Source organism: Tinamus guttatus, unplaced genomic scaffold, assembly GCF_059628265.1.
Source record: "Tinamus guttatus ecotype Peru unplaced genomic scaffold, ASM5962826v1 Tinamus_guttatus_pri_ptg000133l, whole genome shotgun sequence".
NCBI classification, from domain to species: domain Eukaryota; kingdom Metazoa; phylum Chordata; class Aves; order Tinamiformes; family Tinamidae; genus Tinamus; species Tinamus guttatus.
In genome coordinates, this window is record NW_028288667.1 from 3,657,559 (window position 1) to 3,680,839 (window position 23,281).

General features: G+C 34.0%; 1 protein-coding gene across 1 annotated transcript in view; it reads right to left on the minus strand.

Annotated features, from left to right (window-relative positions):
* Positions 1 to 23,281, minus strand: part of LRP1B (LDL receptor related protein 1B) — a 336,264-nt gene that overhangs the window by 129,627 nt on the left and 183,356 nt on the right. Inside the window, exons 32-40 of the mRNA XM_088521814.1 lie at positions 18,565 to 18,705; positions 17,085 to 17,210; positions 16,567 to 16,698; positions 11,573 to 11,707; positions 11,037 to 11,166; positions 8,909 to 9,035; positions 8,624 to 8,775; positions 8,207 to 8,331; positions 4,678 to 5,049 (exon numbers count right to left, since the gene is read on the minus strand). Coding sequence (XP_088377940.1) covers positions 4,678 to 5,049; positions 8,207 to 8,331; positions 8,624 to 8,775; positions 8,909 to 9,035; positions 11,037 to 11,166; positions 11,573 to 11,707; positions 16,567 to 16,698; positions 17,085 to 17,210; positions 18,565 to 18,705 — 1,440 coding nt within the window. The remainder of the gene's footprint in view (positions 1 to 4,677; positions 5,050 to 8,206; positions 8,332 to 8,623; positions 8,776 to 8,908; positions 9,036 to 11,036; positions 11,167 to 11,572; positions 11,708 to 16,566; positions 16,699 to 17,084; positions 17,211 to 18,564; positions 18,706 to 23,281) is intronic.

Here is a 23,281-nt window from a genome sequence, read left to right on the forward strand (position 1 = left end):
TGTATGGGTATGCCAAACTATTCATTTTTTGTCTTGATTCTTGATTTTGCTTAAGACAGGCACACAGGGAGGGAGGCAAAAGTGAAGATGAGAGCAAGGGTTATTTCAACCCAATTACTTCAATTTTGGCTTAATGGACCAATTCACTCTGGTAAACACGCCTAGCTGGAAATGAATTTTGGTTAGCCCAAGACAGACTGTAGGATACTGGTAATCATCATGATTTTAATTTATTTCAGACTCCCATTAGTTGTTTGCTCTAGCAAAACCACAACGAATTGAGCCTGAAATAATGTCCTTCCACTGACTTCCTCTGGGTCAAACAGAGACTTCCAGTTCCATGTGGGAGTGACGTCTTTTCAGATCATCGCACTACTAGGTCTACAAAAGATGGAAAATATTTCCTCTCTTTCTCCCACCCCCTCCTTTTTTTTTTCTTTCTCTCTCTCTCTTTTTTGTTTATTTTTTTATTTTTTTTTTTTTTGCACATGTAAAACTATTTCCAGAAACTGGTTCACAAGTTTGAAATACAAGTACTGTTCTGCCTAGTAGTGATTAGCAATGTAGAAAATACGAATAAAATTGTCCTGTGGGCTCCCTTTAGGAGGAGAACAGAGCCTATTGCTCCAAATAAAGCTGATAATCTGTAGCAATTTTAAATATGTCAGATTTCCAAATACCTCTTCATGTAACTCTCTGCCTTTAAATGCTACTATTTCTGTATTTTCTTTCTGTATAGTGTTCTATTCCCCCGTCTTGATCTAGATTTTTCAGTAATCGATCTTCCCAGAGAGGCTGGCAGCAGTTTAGTGCTCTACTTCACGTAGGGTCGAACAGAAGTTCTAAAGGGAGCATTCTGACATGGTCAACCTGGAGTATTAACTTAAACTCAGCGTCACTTTCCCCTAACTTTGTTAATGTGTTATTTCAATTTCCTACAAACCCTGTAGTGAATGAATTAGGATTTGATTTGTCAAGGCAATTGTTCTCACAACCAAAAACTCAGGAAAGTTTATGCAAAATCAAAAATATTCCTCTCTGTAAAGGGAGTCCTGCAGGATTCTTCAAACTTGAAGAGCAGAGAAAGCAGGTATCAGCATGTGTTTTCCAAATATAATCCCTTTGACCAAGTTTTGTGTTTTTTCATCATTAACTATGAAAACCAGCATACCATGAAGGTTCTCCATGGTTTCTGAGGGAAAAAAAGGCACCTTGGACTTTCTGGGACTGTAAGAATACATAAGCTTTTTTCTAAACAGGTTCACTGAGCTTTCACAACACAAGGGTATATAAAAGCACACAAATGTACAGCAAGTCTAAGCAACAGACTTGACACATAAGTAAGCTAATCTGTGTACAGTGAAGTCTACGAGGTGCCCAGTTAATCTTTACATTGAAAGTGGAATAGTGATAGGATCACCTAGCCACATATGTACCCATTTCTCCATAGGTGTTTCTGGAGGCGTCTATTCAAAGGAAAATTAAATGAAAATTTCTTATGCTTGCTTTGGAAAACAAGGCTAACAGGCCAAGATACACAACACCAATAGTAATCATGTCACTTAGCACATTTAAATTGGGTAGCACTATGATGCTAAACTAATTTTAAAGACATCTTCAGACTGGATTAAATCATATGCGAGCTATATATAGCAATAAAATCACAAGGCATACTCAACTGTTAACTGATCACCCAAAATAGAACTTCGTGAGTCACTACAGCAAAAGTATTTTTAAAAATTGGCAGTCAGGTGAAGACAAGGAAAGATTAATTCCATCCAGTTACTCATCATCATCATCATCAAAACTTTTCTCATTGACTGAAGGAAATAAAGCCCATTTTATGAGCACAGTTCACAGGTAGGAAAAATCTATGCCACACAAAAATAAAGGTGCTAAGTTATGGCACTCTGTGTACACTACACTACACGTGTGTTTTGTACTGGTCTTCCTCCCTGATGAAGACAGAATCCTATCAGGTACTCGGGTCTTGGTGAGTTCTAAATCTGTTTTTAGTGAACTGGAACAAGTTAGATAAAGTTGTTTATTTGCTGTAAATCTACTTCCCCGTGAGCTGAAAATGTGTTAGCTAATGGGTTGTTTATGAGTTGCAAATCTGTTCAGTGAGGTGAAAATTTGTCAGATAATGGGTTGTTTATGAATTTTAAATCAATATTCAGTGAGTTGGAACTGTGTTAGATAATAGCTTGCGTATGGGTTGTAAATCTGTTTTCAGTGAACTGGAAACATGTTAGATAATGGGTTGTTTCTGGGTAGTAAATCTGTTCCAGTGAGCTAAAAACATGTTAGATAATGGGTTGCTCGTGAGTTGTAAATCTGTTTTCAGTGAACTGGAAACCTGTTTAATAAAGGACTCTTTATGTATCATAACTCTGTTTTTAGTGGGCAGAAAAGTTCAATAATATGTTTGATTTGAGTGGCATATCTGATTTCAGTGAGGTAGAAACCCATCGGCTAATGGATTCTTTACGAGCAGAAGATCTGCATTCAGTGAAACAGAAATCTGTGACAACGGTATCTTGTATATCACATACTCTATTTTCACTATTTGAGTTAAATGCTGAGTAATGTTTCGCGTCAATTGCAGGCATGAGCTTAATGAGGTAGAACGGGGCTACATTTGATAGAACCATACAAGTTATTTTAGGGCAGTTTCATATTTCTTTGTATTAGAAAGAAAACTTACAATAAATGTTTATCAATAATTTTGGAGCAGAAATATAAAATATGCCAAATATGTAATTTTTAACAATGTAAAGAAATATTCTTACTGAAATCTGTCAACTGGCTTCCACTGAACAATTTATATGTAAACACACATAGTCAAGACGGAAATCAGAAAATATTAGAATTTTAAATGTCTTACAGCAAATGGAAACACTAATGTCAACTAATCCCACCGTTCCTTTTTCCCTTATAGATTCCACTCCTAGTCAAATAATTGCACTACACCAAGCTGCACCAAGAAATACTTTTGATTACATATAACAATTTCTGTTTTGCATTGAGAGGAATGAATCAAGTACAAAGCCTGTGGAGAAGAAGAATCAACGGTACAAAAATACAGTTTAAGTGAATGACTCAACATCAATAAAAGGTCTTAAACACAGAAAAGAGAGCAGCAGAGAGTATATTCAGGGAAGTGATATCCCTTCTCATTTGGAACAAAAACACAACCAAAGCATTTCTACAATACAAACAATGTTGTTCACAAACATATCTCAAGCATACACAGTTAATTTTTTGCAAGGATAAAAAATGCCATCTGACATTCAATTATTCAGAGTGCTGACTCTGCTAATGAAAAATGAAATCGAGCATATTAGGATTACAAGTATAAAACACTACCTACCAATTTTTTTCAAATTATAATTCTCAAATATGCTTTGTGGAATGTCTTTAGCTCTTGTGCAACAGCCTATTATAAAGTAATGAGAAATACTTTATTGTTCTTTTAAAAATCCATTCTGTATCTGCATTGCTGCTTCACGAGTATTCCTCTCTTTTTGTCTGTTTTAAATATAAAAAGTCTGTAGTGTTTTTCGTTTCACACTTTTCATGTTTTCTTACCACAGCAGAGTTAATATACTGATTGTACACAATCACTGCACATTTCTTTGAGCTGTGTCTCTTGTGCAGGTTATCTCAGCTCTGAAACCCTGGGTTTTAATGCGTCATTGGCAGTAAGGAGAACATCTCTACAATATTGCTTGTTTAGTCTTTATCTTAATGTGGATAAAATCAATTTCTAAAAATGAACCATTAAAAAACTCAAAATAAAGGGCTCCTATCATATGCGTGAAATATCCTTTTCCAGTCGTCAGTATGAGCAGTCATCTTGATTAGCAATACCTTCCAGTAACCACAGCACAGATGTATTTAATGACATGTTTATCCAGTGCAAGTTGTAGAATCAAGTTTCTTCAGTTTGTAACTGTTTAGCTTATGTCTTTTCTAAACCCACTCAATATAAATGCACTTTATATAACTAATATAAAAACAACGAAATGTTCTATATTAAAATACAAAGAAAATAATGGGAAAAATCAGAAGTACTTTCTTTGATTCCAACAGTCAGCTAAATTAAGCAGTGTTTTCCACAACATAAAATAACTCCTCATAAAACACATCGGACACGAAGAACAGCTACTGAAACAAACTGCAGCCTGAGAAAAATCTAACTGTAATCTGAAATAGCGAAGAGGAGAAAGAAACATAATAAATAGAAACACTCAACAACCTGGTTGCACCAGCTGCAGTCTCTGACAATACCTCTACCAAATACAAAAAAATAAGCAAACAGTAAGTTCATTGCATTAGGGCACTTCTCATGTCTAGACATTGTACAATGAGGTCTTGTTTCTGTAGTATAGATCCTCAAAACCACAGCAATATGAATTGAGTAACATCATTATCACCTTTGCTTTTAATGAATACGCTTCGTACGTCATATGGCTGTTAAAAATTTGTTTTAAAGAAGGAATAATAAAATACAGTTTTAAAATATATCATACTGGGATCAATTACACTAATTGTGCTAACTGCGGCATAACTGTACTGTTATTTTTACCCCGTAAAATCACAAGATATCAACTTTTCATTTAGGAAGGTTAATTAAAGAAAACAAGTGTTTGGAGAAGTCAATTCTTTACTTACTTTCAATCAGCACTTTTCTGCCTGCCCAGTTGTCTTTAATGACTTGTATATTTCCAAAGTGTGCGTCGCTGAAGAATATGCGGTTTGTGCCTCTTCCTTTCAGACTGTAGTCAAAAGCGAGGGCTATCACGTTTTTGAAATACTCCGGATTTTCATAGGGCCTCACCGGAGAATTTAAATTGGTTTCATCCGAAAGATGTATGCTTTTTAATACGGTCCTTCCTGAGTACAAGAGGTAGCCTTCATGTCTCAGGCAGGTGACTCCGTCGTCGGCCAGGTAGCCGTGCGCGCACGCGCATGTCCGCTGCGCGCTGCCCCGGTACAGGCAAAGCTGATGGCACCCACCGTTGTTCTTGGCACAAACGTTAGTACCTGCAAGAAAAGAAAGAAATCTAGCTTTTATAATATTACACTTAATTAAATTAGGACTTATTTCTTATGTATTTTTTAATGTATATCAAGAATTCTTCATGTAAATTATTTCTACTTATTCATGAGTAAAACAAAGGGCAAAAGAGAATATAACTTTAATCAAAGCCTGCAGCCAATTTTAAGAATATAATCTATGAACAGTATAATTCATGTCTTTTCCAATTCACAAAAGTGGATACTTTATAAGTATAAAATGATAAAATTGGTTCTCCTCCATAATTAATTAGCTGAAGACTGTTATGAGCTGTTTCAAGTGTTTTGAATGATTTTTTTTTTTTTAAAACACCTGTTACTGGCAAAAAAGAGTCCAATTTTAATACACTCAATATACAGTAGTCTATGCTACTGTTTCTAGACACTTTCTATCAAAATAAATATATATATATTAACAGGTATAAAACGGTATTGATCCAGTTTCCTCTTCCTAATGTAAAGATATTTCCATTTTGTGAGTCTCTCTTGAAACAACTTTACAAACTAACTCCCTGACAAATCCATAGCTTAAAAGAATCAGTGTCAGACTAGTCACACCAATGACTTTAACTAGAGTTGTTACCAGCAACTCAAAGTTACAGCAATTGTGAAAAATTAGAAGCCATTTTCCTTTGTTTTCTTGAACTCTGTATGAAATACTAGTGTAGTTAGTTTTGATAAATTAGTTTCTTATTCTGACAGCATCTTCCATATGATTCAGCTCTTTCAGTATAGTAATTTTCCCGCTTCTGAAGTTTTCCCCATAATGAAGGAAATTAAAACATTCTACATAGACTGCTCTCTTTTCAGGGAATAGGCAGCAATCTGAAAGCACTGCTGAATATTTGCATTTTCTAATTGCTACATTTCAAGATGAAGATACTTTTAAGTAAAAATAATGGTGATGGAGGCAGGGTTTAAGTTGCTCTTAGAATTAGAGATAAATTTTGTTAAGAAGTTAAATTTTGTTTTCCTACACAAAATTATACGAATAATGCTCCTCCACAGCCATCTAAAACCTTTTGGAGAGTTAACTGTATACATGTTTTTGCTGGTTGTTTCTTTTTAAAGGATCTTTTATTAGGCTAGAAAGGTTAATATCTGTTTGGAAGGATGAGTGTTTGAGAAGAGGAATTGAAATAAATGAGTAAGATTCTCAAGTTTGTAAAATATCTGAAAATTTCTGTGCTTCCACAGCTTACCACATGCAAATATCTTTAAAAATGGCCAGTTCTAAAAACAGTTTAGTCCGGGCATGTTCTTGAACATGTAAAATAGTACTGTAGGATAGGAATATGCTTGTAAATTGTACTGCAGGATTGGGTCATCAGAAAGGGTAAAACAGGTGTTTGAAAAAAAAGGATTAATCACTTGTCAGTCAGCATAGGTTTTAGTTCATGTCAGAAGGTCAGGAAACCAGCTATTTTTTTTTTAAACAGCTTTAACTATTTCTACCTCAATAAACGTGTAAAAAAAAAAAAAAAAAGAAAGAAAAGAAAAGAAAAGAAAAAGCTATGTGCTAGAGTGATATAAGAACATTCCAAAAATATATTTTTCACCTGTTTTTTTCCCAGTCCTCCTGGCTCACTGACAGCCCCTCCCAAAGACATTAACCATTTGTAGCCTAGTAAAATTTGAAAAATGTATTAAAAATCATTCAGATATGTTTTTTAAACTATCATCAAAAGATTTTTAGCCTCAGTAACCATTTCTCATATTCCTAAAGCACTCAAGTCTTTAAAGATATTAATAAAAATCATTACATGTAAAGAAGCATTTTTTATCCAATTGTTCTGTTCTCCTAATTCTACAATACAATGCCCTTCCAAGCAAGCAGACATTAAGTATTTCTAGCCCAGGCAAAAGAAAATATAAAGTTGTGTGAAGATTTTTTAAATCACAAAATACTATGCCCATAAAACTTGTGAAATTACATGCATAAATTCTCATTAAAATCTAATTAAAATATATACAATTCTATACAGTCTTTCTTTCAGAAATATTTAAAATTCCCTTGAAAAAAACAAAAGAAAATAGATTGCTTTTCTTCTCAATTTTTAATATGTTTCCTTTCACAAAGCAGATTTATTTTACATTTTTCCTAAGTAACTTCATTGAATATGAAGTGTATAGTCAATAAAAGAAAGAGGATCTTCAAATACGCAATGCTGTGGATTAAAGCATCTTTTAAATACTACCAACACTGGAGGTGTTTCTGTATTAAAAAGGACAAGCGGTATTTCAGTAACTTTTTCTTTTTCTCCTCTCCCCCTACCTTTTTTTTTTTTTTTTTTTTTTTGCTATATATCTAAAATTTCATCTGGATTGCATGGTAGCAGTTTGTTCAGAGGAAATCCCCCTAATTGTTGGTGGACTTTTCAGATACTTCGCTCACTGAAACCAACAGAAGTATTCATAACGGTGACAAAGTTCTATCTGTCTTTTCTCATAAAATCATCTTTGCCTTTCAAAGTTTCCTCAAAACTGAACTTTAGGAGGAAAAACATCGCTAAAAATCAAGCTTATTATTAGGCAGATAATTGAAAATAAAATTTAAACATTGATATTGCAAATTGAAAGAGGATAGTTAAAATTCTTTGGCACTTTGAAAAACAGATTGAATACAAATCAAGTTTGGTTGTCCACAAGATCACTTTTGACATCAAAAAGGAAGGATCCAAGTCAAAGATTTTTGGGAAATAAATTTTGTAGCTGTGGAACAAAATTCTGGTTTGCTTTCCAATAGAAATCTGAGCTTATTGCTCTTTAAAGCACAGTTCAACAGCCATCTCATTTCTAAGACTTTTTGTATGTTCTTTTTTAATACATTTAATGTTATTAAAAAAAAAAAAAACTGAAAAGACAGAAAATCATTTGGTTTTGGATTTTCTCCTTTAAATCACCTAGAAATATTTTAGAAGAAACTGTACTCTATATTTCCTTCAATAACATGAATTTAGTTAAAATAAAAAATATAAAAAGCAACTTCAAGATTAAAAAGTGGAACTATAATAGAATCTATTGCTACAAATCAGTGATTAGTTAACTTTCTTTATACTCTAATATACATTGATAGTATCAGGTGATATTAAAACAATTAATAGCATCCTTAAGAACAGCTAACCTTTCTCTCGTGCTCTATTAAAGACTTTCACTTCCTTCAGGTTTATTCCAAGGCCAGTCCTCATGGTCACAGCATCCGTGGCCTCATTCTTGTGGCCTCTTCTAATAGAGCCATTTGCATGTGCTCTGCCAAAAAAGTTGAAGATGTCTGATCAACAATCCTCAACTAATTCAAATCAAACAAATGACTGAAGGGCACTGGAGAGCTCCCCTAAGAGAAGGTGGAGAAACCTACTCTCTTCTATGACACTCATATGCTTCAGCTCTGAGCATCAAAAATGCCTTTTTATTGCAAATTGCATAGCTTTCTGAGATCCATTCTGTGACCTTGCTAAGGAAGGACTAATCCTACAAAGGTGAAGCACCTGGGACTGAAATAACATTTTGAGACTCAAATGCTTATGGAAAAATAAATTACCTGTCAGACCAGTAGATGTAAGCTCCAAACACTGCGACTGAAAACATATCCACATTGCTCCCTGACAGCACAATCTCCCGATTTCCTCCACTTTCAAGGTCAATTCTTTCTATCTTGTCGGTACGAGCATCACACCAATATAACTTATTTTCCTAAAGATTAATTAAAAAAAAATCAAACTTGTCCAAGTGTTTTATTGAGAGTTATTAAGACTATACCAATATCCTTTAATGAAACATAAAAATAGTGTGCATCTTAATATATACTGGAAGGCAGAGGACTAACCTCATAGTCAATGGAAATCCCATTAGGCCATGCGATCCCCAGGCTCACAAGCACAACCTTTTCAGATCCATCTAAGTATGCCTTGCCTATGCAAGGAGTCTGTCCCCACTCTGTCCAAAATAAATACCTAAAATGTTGCAGAAATTACCAATTAAAATTTATCATGAAAATAGATTTGAAAATGTGCAAGCCTGTACTTCTACTGGAAACAAAATTAACATATCATTAACATCAAATAGGTATTTAAAAAAGACAGTAAGGCTCTCGCTTTTGAAAATTACCTTTGGTGATTAAATGTACTGCAATATTTATTTGATAGAACATTTTGTTGAGACTATATTTTTTGAATTATATATATGAAGTCATTCTCAAAAAAAAGTGATTTTGTCAATAAGCAACTCTGTTCTCAGAGAACAGACATGAGTACAGCTCTGAGTTTATAGGAATAAAAACAAACAGAAAAATAAAACTTTAAGCACAAAATAACCCTTCAAATGCCTGATAACAAACATTGTGAGAACACAGCAGAAATATCTTAAATACAAAATAGGAAATTTCACTATGGGAAACAGTACAAAAGAGGAATTTTATTTGGGAATAAATTCATATATACTCATATATAATGAGTTCAGTATCTATGTATCTATATATAGATATATATGTATATATACATGTACATTCCAAACAAGAAATCTCCCTCTAAGACAACCCAATTCAACTATGTTTTCATGTACTGCTGCATGAAGGAAAGCATTTATCAGAGCAAATATTCATAAGAACATACCAAAACACAAGTTAATATTTTACTTCACAAAGTGAACAAAACATATAGACAATACCGTCATACTGTGTGGAATGTATGTATTTGTCTGTTGCACAGACTGCCAAATCTTCTGTGCATTACTGAACTGTACTACCTGTGTAGAAAGCCGTTTAAATTAGCTATATTTGATTGGATGACCAGGGATCTATGCAATAAAGAGCAATGATAAAAATGGAATAGCAGCAACGGAAGCTGCTATTCAATGGAAGCAAAGGAAGGGTGAAAGAAACACACTTCAACAATGTCTAGTTGTCATTCACATGACAAGAGTGAATAATATTCAAACAGGAATCATAGTAGTAAATATATTGGTTTCAATCCAGCCCTACTGAGAATCTAGAAGAATTATTCACCACCAGGCCTGAAGATTTCTCTGACTGAACGCAGAGGCTGTTTTCCTGAATATACTGAGATACTCAATTTAATCTGGGGGAAATAAGCCACACAGTGTTTAGCTTATTGGGCAGGTAGCTGCTCAAATATTTCTTTCAGGCTTTGCTAAACACAATATGACTGACTTTTAGCAAGATAAGTGTAGCAGCTAAGCCCACCAAGTCCGGTTCATATGCCTTTTCCTTGGGAAGCCCATTTCATATTTCTCAGTGACAAAAGATGGCAAATATTTCCTCAATTTACTGTTTCTGTTTTACTTACACATCCGTTAACAACAGTTTTGCAGCTCAAAGGGTATAAAACATCCTCTACTTGGGTGAGTATAGTCCTTGAAGTATAGTCCTTGCTCTTGTCAAACAGATGGATGAAGATAGACAATTTTATGGCAACCCTTTTTTTTTTTTTAATATGATTATTTTCTCTTTTAAACCTATATGCCTCATCTAATGTAGATTTCAGTTATCCTAAAAATCTTCTGGTTGTTGTTGTAGGCAATGGTAGGCATGTGGTAGGTACCACATGAATTCATTATGCAATAATGAATTCAAGACCATCAAGGATTATACTGTTCTACTATTTCATCACTACGCAAGCTTTTCATTTGCTAGTTTGCTTTCCTTGGATTTGGTGGAAACTTAGGAAGTATTCAACACACTGAAACATGCTTCCAAACGATGTCTAAACTTCAGCAAAAATGATTGCCTCAGAAAATGAAAATTTGTGCAAAGGGAAGACAGCATTTCATGTAGAAAGAAAAGAATAACATTTTCCTCAAACTGTGTTGAGTTTCAATAAAATATTTTCCAATACCTTTTTGGGGCTTATTAAATGCTTATGTTTTAAAATGAATACCTCAATTTCTCTCAGAGCACCAGACTTTAGAAGAAATGCAATTAGCAACAATCATGTTACCCTTTTTCTGGGTGTACTGCAATAGATCTTGGCTGGTCCAAGCCCTGGGATATGATTACATATCGGAATGAGCCGTTGAGCCTGGCAACTTCAATTAGATTGAAGCCATGGTCTGTCCAGTAAATGTTACCTAGGAAAAATACCATGAAGTTACTGAAAGATAAAACAAGAAAATGCTACCTGGGAAGCGTTTAAATCGTAGAGTGGGTAATTTAGGACCAGGAATTCATTGATGTATTTTAAATTGTATATCTTGTATTTGCAATTTCTAGTCCTATACAGGCTTCTGTTGTAAAGAAGAAATCTGTATTTATGGTTCGTCAAAGTTAAGATTATCTAAGTAAGAAATTATGTCCAAGGTGTTTCTTTTCTGTTGGTAATAAATTTGCAAAAAGTGTTATATCTTCATGTAAGAGTATGTAGAAAATTGCTGTATTAGAGATTAAAGCTGAAAGCAAACTATTTAGCCTAGGGCTGGCAATGCAAGACTGTACTGTCATAAAACATGATAATTCCTGAAAAATACAAAGACCTACCTGCTATCCAATCCACTGCAATGCCTTCAACTCTTCCCAGACCATTGGTAACAATGTCTTCTTTCCATGTTTGGTCTCGTTTAGATCTGCTAATTTTGTTGAAGCCCATGTCTGTCCAGTAGATTGTATCATTTCCTATAAAATACATAGCAAGGATTTTTGGATTCAGTTACTTTAGTCCTAGTGAACTGTAAAAACTGCCAATTGAGACTGTAAATCATCTTTATAAAAATAAACCACTTTGTACTCATAATATGACCATTTTACAGTTAGCCACATGAGCAACAACCAACCTAACAGGAGTAGTGTTTCTCAGTAATCTAAAAATGCAAACAATTGAACTATGTGGATGGGTTACCAGATAACCACACACTATACTTTTTTTTCTATTTTTTTTTCTATTTCTATTTATTCTATTTCTATTTTTTCTATTTATTTTTATTTTCTATTTTCTATTCAGAGCAGCCACAAAAAGAATTTCTAAAACACTAATTTACTTTCTATAAAGTGCCGTATTTTGCTATATTTTAACTTTACTCCATTAAGGATGTATATTGTTCCTCAATACACAACATACCTGACCTGAATGTGAACAGGTAGAAAGCAACTAATGGTTATGCACACAGACAAAAGAGGCTGCAGACAGAAAACCACAGATATGTACATGTACATCACACCAAAGCTATAAAAACACTTCCCAATTGTAAAATCAGGCACATTTTTAAAACAATGGGGAGAATACTATCTAAAATCAATACAAATTCATTTTTATTTAGTTGGTAGTGTTCCTGTAAAGCGACCAGAATTTCTAAGCAGAAACAGTATGCAAGTAGTTTGGGAACTGGAACTCATCAGGGAAACCTAATCATACTCAGTATGTCAGAGGAAATAATACCTGTAGCATAAAAAGAACTGTTGCCAAAATAACAGTTAATGTATCTTCACACTAAAAATGGAAGTAAATAATATCTTATGCTACAAGAACTATACTAACACATTAATGGACCAATAGAACAGAATATAAAAGCTTGAGAGACTTAATTTCAGCAGGAAGTTTGTAATTTTCATAAATTTTACACCCATGGGTTATCAAAACCTGAAAACATCAAAAAAAAAAAAATCAAAGTACAGAAAGGATGGGCTGAATGAAATCTTTCCTTACAAACTCAGACTCCTGAAATCTTTTTCTACATTGACATATGTGGATCAAAACTTGTACATTTGGAACAATATATGTACAAAGTATTATACCTGAGAGAGATGGGTTGATTACACATTTAGTTGAAGTATTTCTCCATATTTTGAAAACAGATTTTACACTGTACATGGTATTTGATTCACGAAGGAGATATATGAATTCAAAACTAAAACCAGACCTCTTCTTTCCAAAACTACATGTTTACTCAAGAAAAATCTTCTCTTCTCCCTAACTCATTAATAAAACAAGCAGTTGAAAACTAAAATTCATGTCAACTTAAGCAATGCAGGCACATCCAATGAACTGTCAAAGGGCAGTCCTGGAATTGTATTGTTAGTAATACAAAAGATAGTGAAGCAATTAATTTAACACAGGGTCACATATGCAGGGCCTTTAAGCAATGCAAAAAAATAAATACATAGGAAAGTACATACAGTGTGGAAGACAGGAGAAGCACTGGAGGCCTCATTAGTCATCACCTGAAGGACAGATGAGCTTTTTAAGGTGTATCACTTTTCTGGGAGGTCTCAAGCAACTCATCTATGAGCCCAAATGCTGACCACAATTCTTTGGGGACTTGCTCTATCTTGCTGGAAGTTACACTTTCACTGCTGACACTGTCTTTGTCAAGATAAATCAGACCAAGGACAAAGGATGGAAAAACAAGGTCATGATCAGAACATTCAGTTTCACAGATGAAAGCTGCTGAGATGCTCCCAAACAGTGATCTGTTTTGCACAGCCAGCCTCTCCTCCAGGTGATGACCATGCTCTTGCCTCTACATTCTTCACACAATAGATATTTGCCCCTCTGTATTTAAGTTGTGTTGATTTCTGAAACCCTTGCATGCATCTCTCTGTTACAATAAATCTTACAGGAAAAAAACTACTTCAGTATCTCTCCATCTCATCCATGCAACAGACAGTGATTAGTAGAGCAGGATATTAAACACCTGGCAATGTAAGTATGAAACAGCAGATTAAGAATCAACAGATATAGGGACATTCCTCTGTTATTTTTCCTGCAGGAGCCAAAAGTTTCAAAGAAGCTGTCTGGACAAACTCATTTTACTATGAGCAATCACAGTTGCTTCATCATAGATTCCTTTTACATCCCTTTTATAAGTGACTGATAAGTGACTGATCTGCTTTGGGTTTCTCAAAATAATGAGCAATTGCTACAAGCTAAGTCCTTCACAGTACCAATACCTTTTTATTCCTCTTAGACTTTTTCAGTTGTGAAGATACTTTATTTCTTTAAATTCAACTTCATGATCTATCAGCTCTTAGCCTGTAACACACTGTGACTGTTTATTCCCTCTCTTTGCTGAACCTTCGCACTTATTTCTGGTTTAACAGACAAAATACTTATTCCACAGAGAATGGTAGGAACCAAGCAACTGAAGCCAGAAGAAATGGATATAGTATAAGATATTTCAAATAATATTCCCAATCTTGCAATGGATTCTCAGAACTATTAAACATTTTTTCTTTGATACCATTTTTAGTCCTTTCAATGACAAGTGAAAACAATAAATCTGCCTAATATTCCAAGAGAAATTAACAGGATTAACAACTGACTGTTGTTCCAAAAAGCGTAAGAATCAGTGCTTTGGGAAAAATAAAACAAACTGCTGAAAGCTTGGAGATGAAACAGATCTTCCTAATATCATATTTGAGAGAGATGAAAAGTCTGATCAGTACCGCAAGTGGAAAAATCATAGAGCATATGCTGCATGCATCTTCTAAAAAGAAACCCTAAAGGTAAATGATGCAGACTGAGCATGCAGTCCATGATGAACAAATACCCTAGTTTCAATTTTGCAGCTGACAGTATTTTTCTCTCTTTTTCCATGCCCATTTCCTACTGTACAGTTCTTCAAAACAGGCACACCATCTCAGATGTGTCATACAAATAAAACAACTCTTATAAGACTTTCAGTAGCTTTATATGAATTATAATAATGTATTTAAATATATAACACTATCATATGTTAGCAAGACTTAATTAAAAAAGAATAAATTGCTTTAAGATAGATATTAGAAGATTAAAACTATTCATAAATTATATTTATTTCCAATATTTTGCAAAATACAATGAATGCAAACCTTAGTTCATAATTTTTATAGAATATTAAATCACTGGCAACAATAGAATTGGATATAAATAATGCACTCAGTCTTGGAAAGTAAAGTCAAATCTCCCACTACTACACCGATATTAAACCTCAGTAAACAAAATTTAAATGCTCATATTATGTCACTGTGTGTCTAACGTGCCTTCATATCCTGAATTAATTTTTCCTTAAATATAGTGATAACATACATTCAATTTGAGATTTTGATATAATTCTTCAAAGATATAATTCTTAAAATACGTCCCAAGGCAAACAAAAAATTTTTCTTCTGAAGTACCGACAAAGGGCTTTTATTTATAGCAATGCCAAGCATTTGTTAACTTTTGCTCTACATTACTTTGGAAAGTATAATACTGATTTTCAGGTCCTTAATATTAAAAAAAAAAAAAAAAAAAAAAAAAAAAAGTAGAAAATGTTAGAGACTCTTTTCCTATACTGTCATAGTGTCCTCTACATTAACTTTTACTAAACAAGGATCCCTGTGGGTTTAAAATACAGATAGCACTACTAAATGTTTCAGATTGCATTTGGACACAGATGGTGTGACCAAATCACATTTCTCTCTCATTTTATGAGACAGCAATTTTGAGGGCTTCTTTCTGCTAATAATCAAATTCTCTGTGTTCATGTAGAGCATAACATTCTCTGTGGGATTCAACCACTGAGGCCTCAGGGAATAACATCCCATTGCTAATGGCAACTCAGATAAGGCAACTGGCCTGTATTTTGTTACAGAGTCTGCTCAACTTGCAAAGGGAACACTGCAAGTCTAATGAGATACTGCACAGATCTGTCAGTGCTGTCTCAGTCAGGCAGCACTGCCAATGTAATAATAGAACAAACTGCTATTATTCCCCAAAATATTGGAAGTTATTGGAAATCAACAGAACGGACATGAAAATTCAGTTCAGCATCTGGTTCCTGCAGTCAGCTCTGGTTTCAGACAGCAATATGACCTACGCTCACTTTGAAGCCTTCAATGTCTATATAAAGATTGCTGGAATCTGAAATGAGGAGAATTAATACTGATGGGAAACATCAATCTATATCTTCATGCATGATTTTTTTTTAATTTCATCTATAACATTACACATCTTCACTGTATCACTCTAATATAAAGTTACATGCTACTTTTTATTTAAATATCAACTGATTTGATTTCAATCACAGTAGAGTCAGACCTTAAAGGCCCAGAAAGCCTGCATATTTTTTTAAGACTTGTTTTGCACCAGACCAACACCATGCAGAAAGAACCTATTTTGTTTCTACTCCTTAACACATGAAAGGAAGCAGGTTGTGGAAAAGGTCTGTCCCTATAAATGCAGACTACAGAAATGAAACAAGTTTGTGAAATAAATTTGCAAAATACCTTCATAGTTACATCTTTTAAACTTAGCTCAGAGTATTTTTGAAGTCTCTGTCTCCATAGGAAATATTTGTTGATTGTACTTCTTAATTAAACAGCATAAATTCAAAGTATCTATTTTATTGTATCTTTCATCAATAGCTAGAGTTTAACACAACTTCCACTAGCTTTACATGTAGTTGTGTTACTCAAGTTTTGAAAACTGTGTTTTTATTTCATTTATAGAATATGATTTCATTCATAGAATTTTATGGATTTTACCACATATACAGTAAACTATGCAGAATATTTACCTGCATGGAAGTCTATGCCCACTGCAAATGAAGCTCCAGATATAGGCATTAAAGTATCCATTTTATCATTTGGATCAAGAGGAATTCCTCTAATTCCTTCATGAACAGAATACATAAGAAATGATTCAATACCTATGGGAAAATCAGATAGTTAATGACAGCAAAATGGAGTGCTTCCTAATTAACATGAACTGAGAAATTAATAAGTACTGGACATCGTTTTCCAGAACTGGTTTGCAGCCTTCCAAAACAGCACTCTGAATTGGACAAGGCAGTAGTTCCATGTAGGGATAAATAATAGCAGATTTATACAACTATAAGGCACAGTAAGATGATGTTTGACTTATATTGTTCTGTATTACTGAAGCAAAATGTAAGATTTTGGATATAAGCTGTGTTCCTACTTTTTTTTATTTTTTTTTTTTGCTTAAACCTTTAAATACAGATTCTTTATTTTTTCCTCTCAGTTTTTCTAGAAATCTGAATTTAGTTAAAGTAAAAACTGAACAATACTATACCTCTGCATGCCATGCGGTTTTTCTGAAGGTTGTACCCCACTGTACAAACACAAGTTCTGGTGGTTTCCGATGTTGGCAAACAAAGCTGGGAACATCCACCATTGTTTAGCTGACAGGAATTACTGCCTATAGCATGACAAGGGAGAAGAGATAAGAGCAAACAAAACTGAAACAACCTAATTCCTACTAAAACATGTGTTGATATCAACAGATATTAATAATTTATCAAAAGGTAATACCAATACAGCAGTTCTTCTGAACCAGGAGAATTTAAGGATTGAAAAACCTAATAACTGCATAAAGAGAAAATATAGTGTGTTTTCAATTGCAAAAGAAGAGTAAAATCCCTGCTAGCCCTTGCAGGGCACGGGACAATTCCAAATTGTTTCAGGACAGTTTGCAGTCCAAAACAGAGAAAACCATTACTTTCAAGGGAAATAGAACATTATGTTCCATGAATAAACTATAAACAGGAAAATGTTTCTAATTCAATCTAATGGAAAGCTTACTGCAGACAAAATGCTGTACATTTTAGCTGATGCTTTGTTGGTACACTTAGCCAACTGTCATTACTACTCTTACATGCAATAACCCTGAATTTGAATTTATGATTTGAACTTTGTTTTAAAATATAGCTGTTAAAATTAATAACGGGACTGGAATTTGTCTACCAAATGCCAAGTGCTACCCAATACAAGTACTGGAACTCTCTGGACTCCCAGGATATATATCCTGAGCACTGGCATTAAACTCAAAATTATTTGGGACAGTTGAAATTAGTAGGAATTTCAGGCTAGGTGAATATTCTCATAAACGAGCTGTGTGTACGGAGATGAGGGGCATGTACAGCTCTCCAGGGTGAAGAAGAATGCAGGACACTTCTTGTACTTGTCTGTATTCCCCCCAGAGTCCCCAAACTCACAGGATCACACATATTCACTCACCCACTGACTTAGACAGGCACCCAAGAACGAACAGATGTCAATGACAAATTTTTTTCTTCAGTCAAATGTACCCATTCTCCCATTTCTTCTCCATTTCTCTCCATTTCTTCTCCATCATTTCCCTAATTTTTTGCTTTTTGCTATATCTCAATGAGATTTATAATACAGTCACTTCTGGGATTTAGATTAATTAAAGTGTCTTACAATAATGAGATAATTTAGAATATTAGTGACTTCTCAAATAATACTTTATTTATTTAGACTTTCAATAGTTTGGTAGGAGGTGCCAACATTAACTGGTTTTGTTTTGCCTACAAATTTTCAACTTTCACATCCCACAGGAACCTGAACTATACTCATTTGTTGGTACTTCGAATCATTTATCCTATTATACTCAGTGACTTACTCAGTAATATTTTATTACCAACTTACTACGAAGTAAGTATTATTTCACTTTAGCCATGTTTGGAAAATGATACTGGAAAAGAAAACATGTAATATAAAAGTTGATTAAACATGCCTAAAACGTAACATACCTTGTTGTGCAGCTTTATCGTACACTTTCATATGTACAACACCTGACGTTCTGTTTCGCAGGACAGTTGGGTTTCTTCCATCTTTTTTGTTGCAGGTCCCCATCTGAGCTAAATTCTGGTCTGCCCACCAGAGTTTTTTATCTGTAAAATTTGTAAATTTTATGAGCAAAAAGGATTGCATTAATGTATTATTTATGCTTGAAATCCAATGGAAAAGAAACTTTTGAGCTATAATGAAAACTGCTCAAAGAACCAAGAATACAAGCATATATCTTTTACTTTGAAGGAAAGATCACATTTATTTATTTACTTTTTTCTCTTTAGGAATTAACTTTTACATTCATCTTAAATATCTATCGCAGTTTTTCACATGAGAATTGTAGTCACAGATCAGATGTTTGGTTCTCAAACTTTGCCATATCTATTCATTATGTATGAACCGACGAATGAGACCCAGGTTCCAGGTTTTCAGCACTTGGTCTGCATGTTCAAATTAATAAGTACAACAAAGAACATATAAAAGAATTGAGAATTGTCATTCATGCAAAAAGAAATGGAGACTACCACATTATGAAACTTTTCATCGCAATCTACATGAGTCAGAAAAATAAATATAACAACAAAAAAAGACAAACTTGCTATCCAATAAAATTTCAAATCATCCTCACAAATTCATGCTCATAGAATACACCAGTCAAGTTATGTCATGTTACGGCAGGGGATTCTCACTTGCATATACTGCACAACTGCAGTATATGTGACATTTTTTCAAGGGGTGGGATTTCAGATGGCCTTAGTTACGAAAATTTCACTTAAATTCTGACAGGAAATATAAGTGATATAAGTATAGAAATACAGAGTTTGATCTTTTAACAGTGACCATAGCAGTTTCTGTGGAAAGTAAGCTTCCTTTAGAAAGGAAGTTAAGATCTAGAAGTCAGTATTAGTGTAAAGATATTCTTCGCCATAACAATTAAAACAACAACACATGTAAACAAAGCTATTTAAAAGAAATTTCAAGAAACTGAAAATTCATGAGAAACATATATTTCTTATTTCATTTCTCAATATTGCTTCAAGAAAATGTTATTTCTGAAGCCTCATTAATATCATATAAATATCAACATTAGCCTGGTTTACGTTTGTTCAGAAAATACAACTATTTTCTAAAACGAAAATACAAATGAAAACAACATTTATTGGGGTCACTTGTGGTCACACAACTTGGAGACTTTGACTTTTCTGGATTGATGAAAGAGTCTCTTCAGTTAAAGTTGTTCGTTTTATGCATCTAGCGAAAGCTAATGAGACTCCCTGCTGTTAAAGGTTTATCACTTTTTGCAGGTAAGTTTTGAGTAGTCTGTGTTTCATGCCATCATTTGATATTGTTTAAATGGCCAGCAGAACAAGTCTCATCAATCACAAAGCAAAAAGTAGAGAAAAGCAGAGGAGATCTATCAAGGAAGAGGAAATAACACAAACAGAAGAAAAGGACATGAAGTGAGTACTTTTGAAAATCTTTCCGGCAGATCTCAAAGAAGATTTGTATTCCCTATTTCTAAGGCTTGAAGAAAGAAAGGGTTCAAATGAAAGAAAAACACAAGAATTCCTAGAGATGGTCTTCACTATTCTGGCAACCATCTATGGAGCTGTCCACATAAAAGGGCACAGCAGCTCTGAAGGACAGCATCAAGAGCACAGAAGTGCCTTCAACAGCGGCCTCACGCCACGTTTTGGTTTCGGTGAAGAGAGCAGCATGATCGCCCAGCTCTCTTGCACGTCACAGCTACGACCACATTGTCAGGGACAGCAGTCAAGACTCATAAATTAGGAATGCCCAAGGACGGTATCAAACTTAGATCACACTGGCAACTGTGACAACTACAAAATACTCCATACAGATACCTACAGAGATATCTTCCACAAGGCACATGGCAACGGTTCAGCCTAGATACCCCAATATTAACAAAAAGATCAGATTCTGAAATCCTGGCACCTGAGGGCCAAACCTTGTACAACTGTGGGCCAAAAAACATGAAATGGTGCTATCTGGCCAAGTATTCCACAGAGCTAAAGAATAAAGGTTTTAATGATGTCATTTAAATTAATTTTAATTATACAAAAAAAGTGCTATATTTGACAGTAACTGGAAGATTTGGAAAGACTGTATTGCTTCACTAGTCAATTCATCTTTTTTCTTTTTTTTTTTTTTTGATTAGGTTAAGTTAATCTGTTTTTATTTTTAAAATATACTTAATTATTTACAAAGTCACTTGACTTCACCAATTTTGCCTTCACAAAATAGAAAAGAAAAAAGCCAGCAGCAGTATCTGAGATCTTTAAATAGCAAACTAAAGTTAAATGATTTATTTGCATGATTGTGCTAACAAGAATGTTTTTCAATCACTAATTACAATCTTGTTGCTGAAACTCAGTTATAATATACATTAAAATTGTTATATTTATCCATTTTGTTGGGTAATTAGCATTAAGAGCAGCAACATATTGGGAAACAGCAACTCTGAATGCCAAAAATGGCTATACGAGCTTTGTGGACAGTCCTTTGGAGATTTCAAGCGCTACTCCAAATACAAATCTTGATGGGCCATTAGTTTTCATTAATGGCTGTTTGAGTATTTATGGAAGACAACTATGCACTGTACTTAGAACTGGGCAAAATGCCTAGATATATTTCATATATTAATGCTAATGTAATGAATGGTGTTATGGCAATTAGAAGACTGATGGCTTGGAAAATTAAGGTGTATGTATTTGAAATTTCTTGAACTAAGCCGCACCTTTCACTTCCAAATTAAATCCAGCAAAGTCAAAATTCCCACCATTTGAGTTACTAAAGGAATCCATTCTGGTGTTATTTCTGAAGCATTATCAAGACCAATATATAAATCAAATAATCAGTAAATCTGTTAACTGCAAGAAATAGGGTTAAATGGCATTATGAATATATTCTGGCAATATGAACCAACATTCCTGTCAAAAAATAAAATACTGTAATTGTTATTGTCTATTTTGGCTGCCTGATAATACAACTTGATAGCTGTGTTTATACTGCAGCCTGTTTTCAAAAGGCATTGTTCTAATATCTGCACTCCCATTTCAAAAGGTATTACATACGTCTGATTTTCATTTATTGATAACTGAAAAAAACTTCTGTACAAATTTCAACAGAAACATCACTTAGATAAGAATCATTCACTACATAGACTTACTGTGTTTTGTAGTATTGAGGTATGATTAGACAAAAACTACTATTTATCATCAAGGAATATTCCCTCTCAGGTCTCTACCACTGGTTTTCTTTTTTAAAAAATACCACCAACACACACAAAAAAAACAGTTTCATTAGATTATATCAGACTTGTCCTGATACTCCTATTTTCTAACAAAATGACATGAATTTTCTGATTTTGTGCAAACTGTATTTCTGTGAGGATCTGGTATGACATGGAAACTTGTTTGTTCCTTCACCCTTCTCCAATGAAATATCCCCAAAAAGACTGCCGAAAGAGAAGTTCAACATACTCCTTTTAGCTACAAACTTAACCTAATAATACTCTTCTATCAGTTTATGATTTAAAATGTACCTAATTGAAGAAAGTATATGCCAATTTCAAGATGCATCTGATGTTACTTCACAACATTATGCAAACCAAACCCTGTAATACAGTGACTCTGTTCACTAGTCCTGAAATGAATAAACTTGTCACACAAATGTTCAGCCAGGATGAGATGAGGAAAAGAACCATGTTCAATAAATAACTTAGAAGTCAGGTAATATAACTTGATAGAAAATGACAAACGCATCTCCAATTTGATCATGCTCACATACTGGACACCCGGGGAAGTGCCAAAATCAGATACTGATTATGATACATTAAATTCAGTGAAACACTAACAGAGTGTAGAACGGATCTTTTTTTTTTTTCCATCTTGAAAGTAGTGTAATTGTGCCATAATGGAAAATCAGAGATTCTGTCACTTGGGACATCCTAAGTTTCCAAAAGAGTGGGTACATTTGCTATAAATTTGTAAATGGTATCAGTGGCAATGTTGACAATTTTGTGGGGACGACAGTGTTGTCTGCTAGATAAAAAGACAAGATGAAACTCCAGAAGTTTTGAACAAAATCAAATGGATTTGTAGTAGAGTAGCAAGAAGAATATCAGTGTTAGCCAGACGCAAGACAATAAATAGTGGGAAGTACTAAACAAAATTCATACACTTTTCTAAATAGTAAGTAAACTTAAATGGGCTATTTTGTAGTCACTGACATTTCACACAAGGTCTTAGGAAAAAAAATTACATGTGTTCACTGTTGTACTCCAAATGAAATATATTTTTCACCTCATATATACCAAATTCAGAAAGGCATAGCAGAAATAGAAACCAGAAGACGAGGAATTTTGGAGCTCAGAAAGTCAAAATGAATTCAATATCCTAGATGGATCATCAATACTGCAGTTTATCTGAATCTCAGTTAAAGAGTTGAAAGAGTGGACATCTCTCTCACAGGATGAACAAATATTCCTAATTATATTTCATATTAAAGACCTCCAATCATTCCCTGAAGTAATGGTCATTTGTTCTTAACATTTCTATCCACAATCAAGTCCGAGAAAGACAGTTGTTCCATATTAACATCCATGCATAAAAGTCTCTTCTCTCCAACTGATTTTGACATATAGAGTTCTAAACT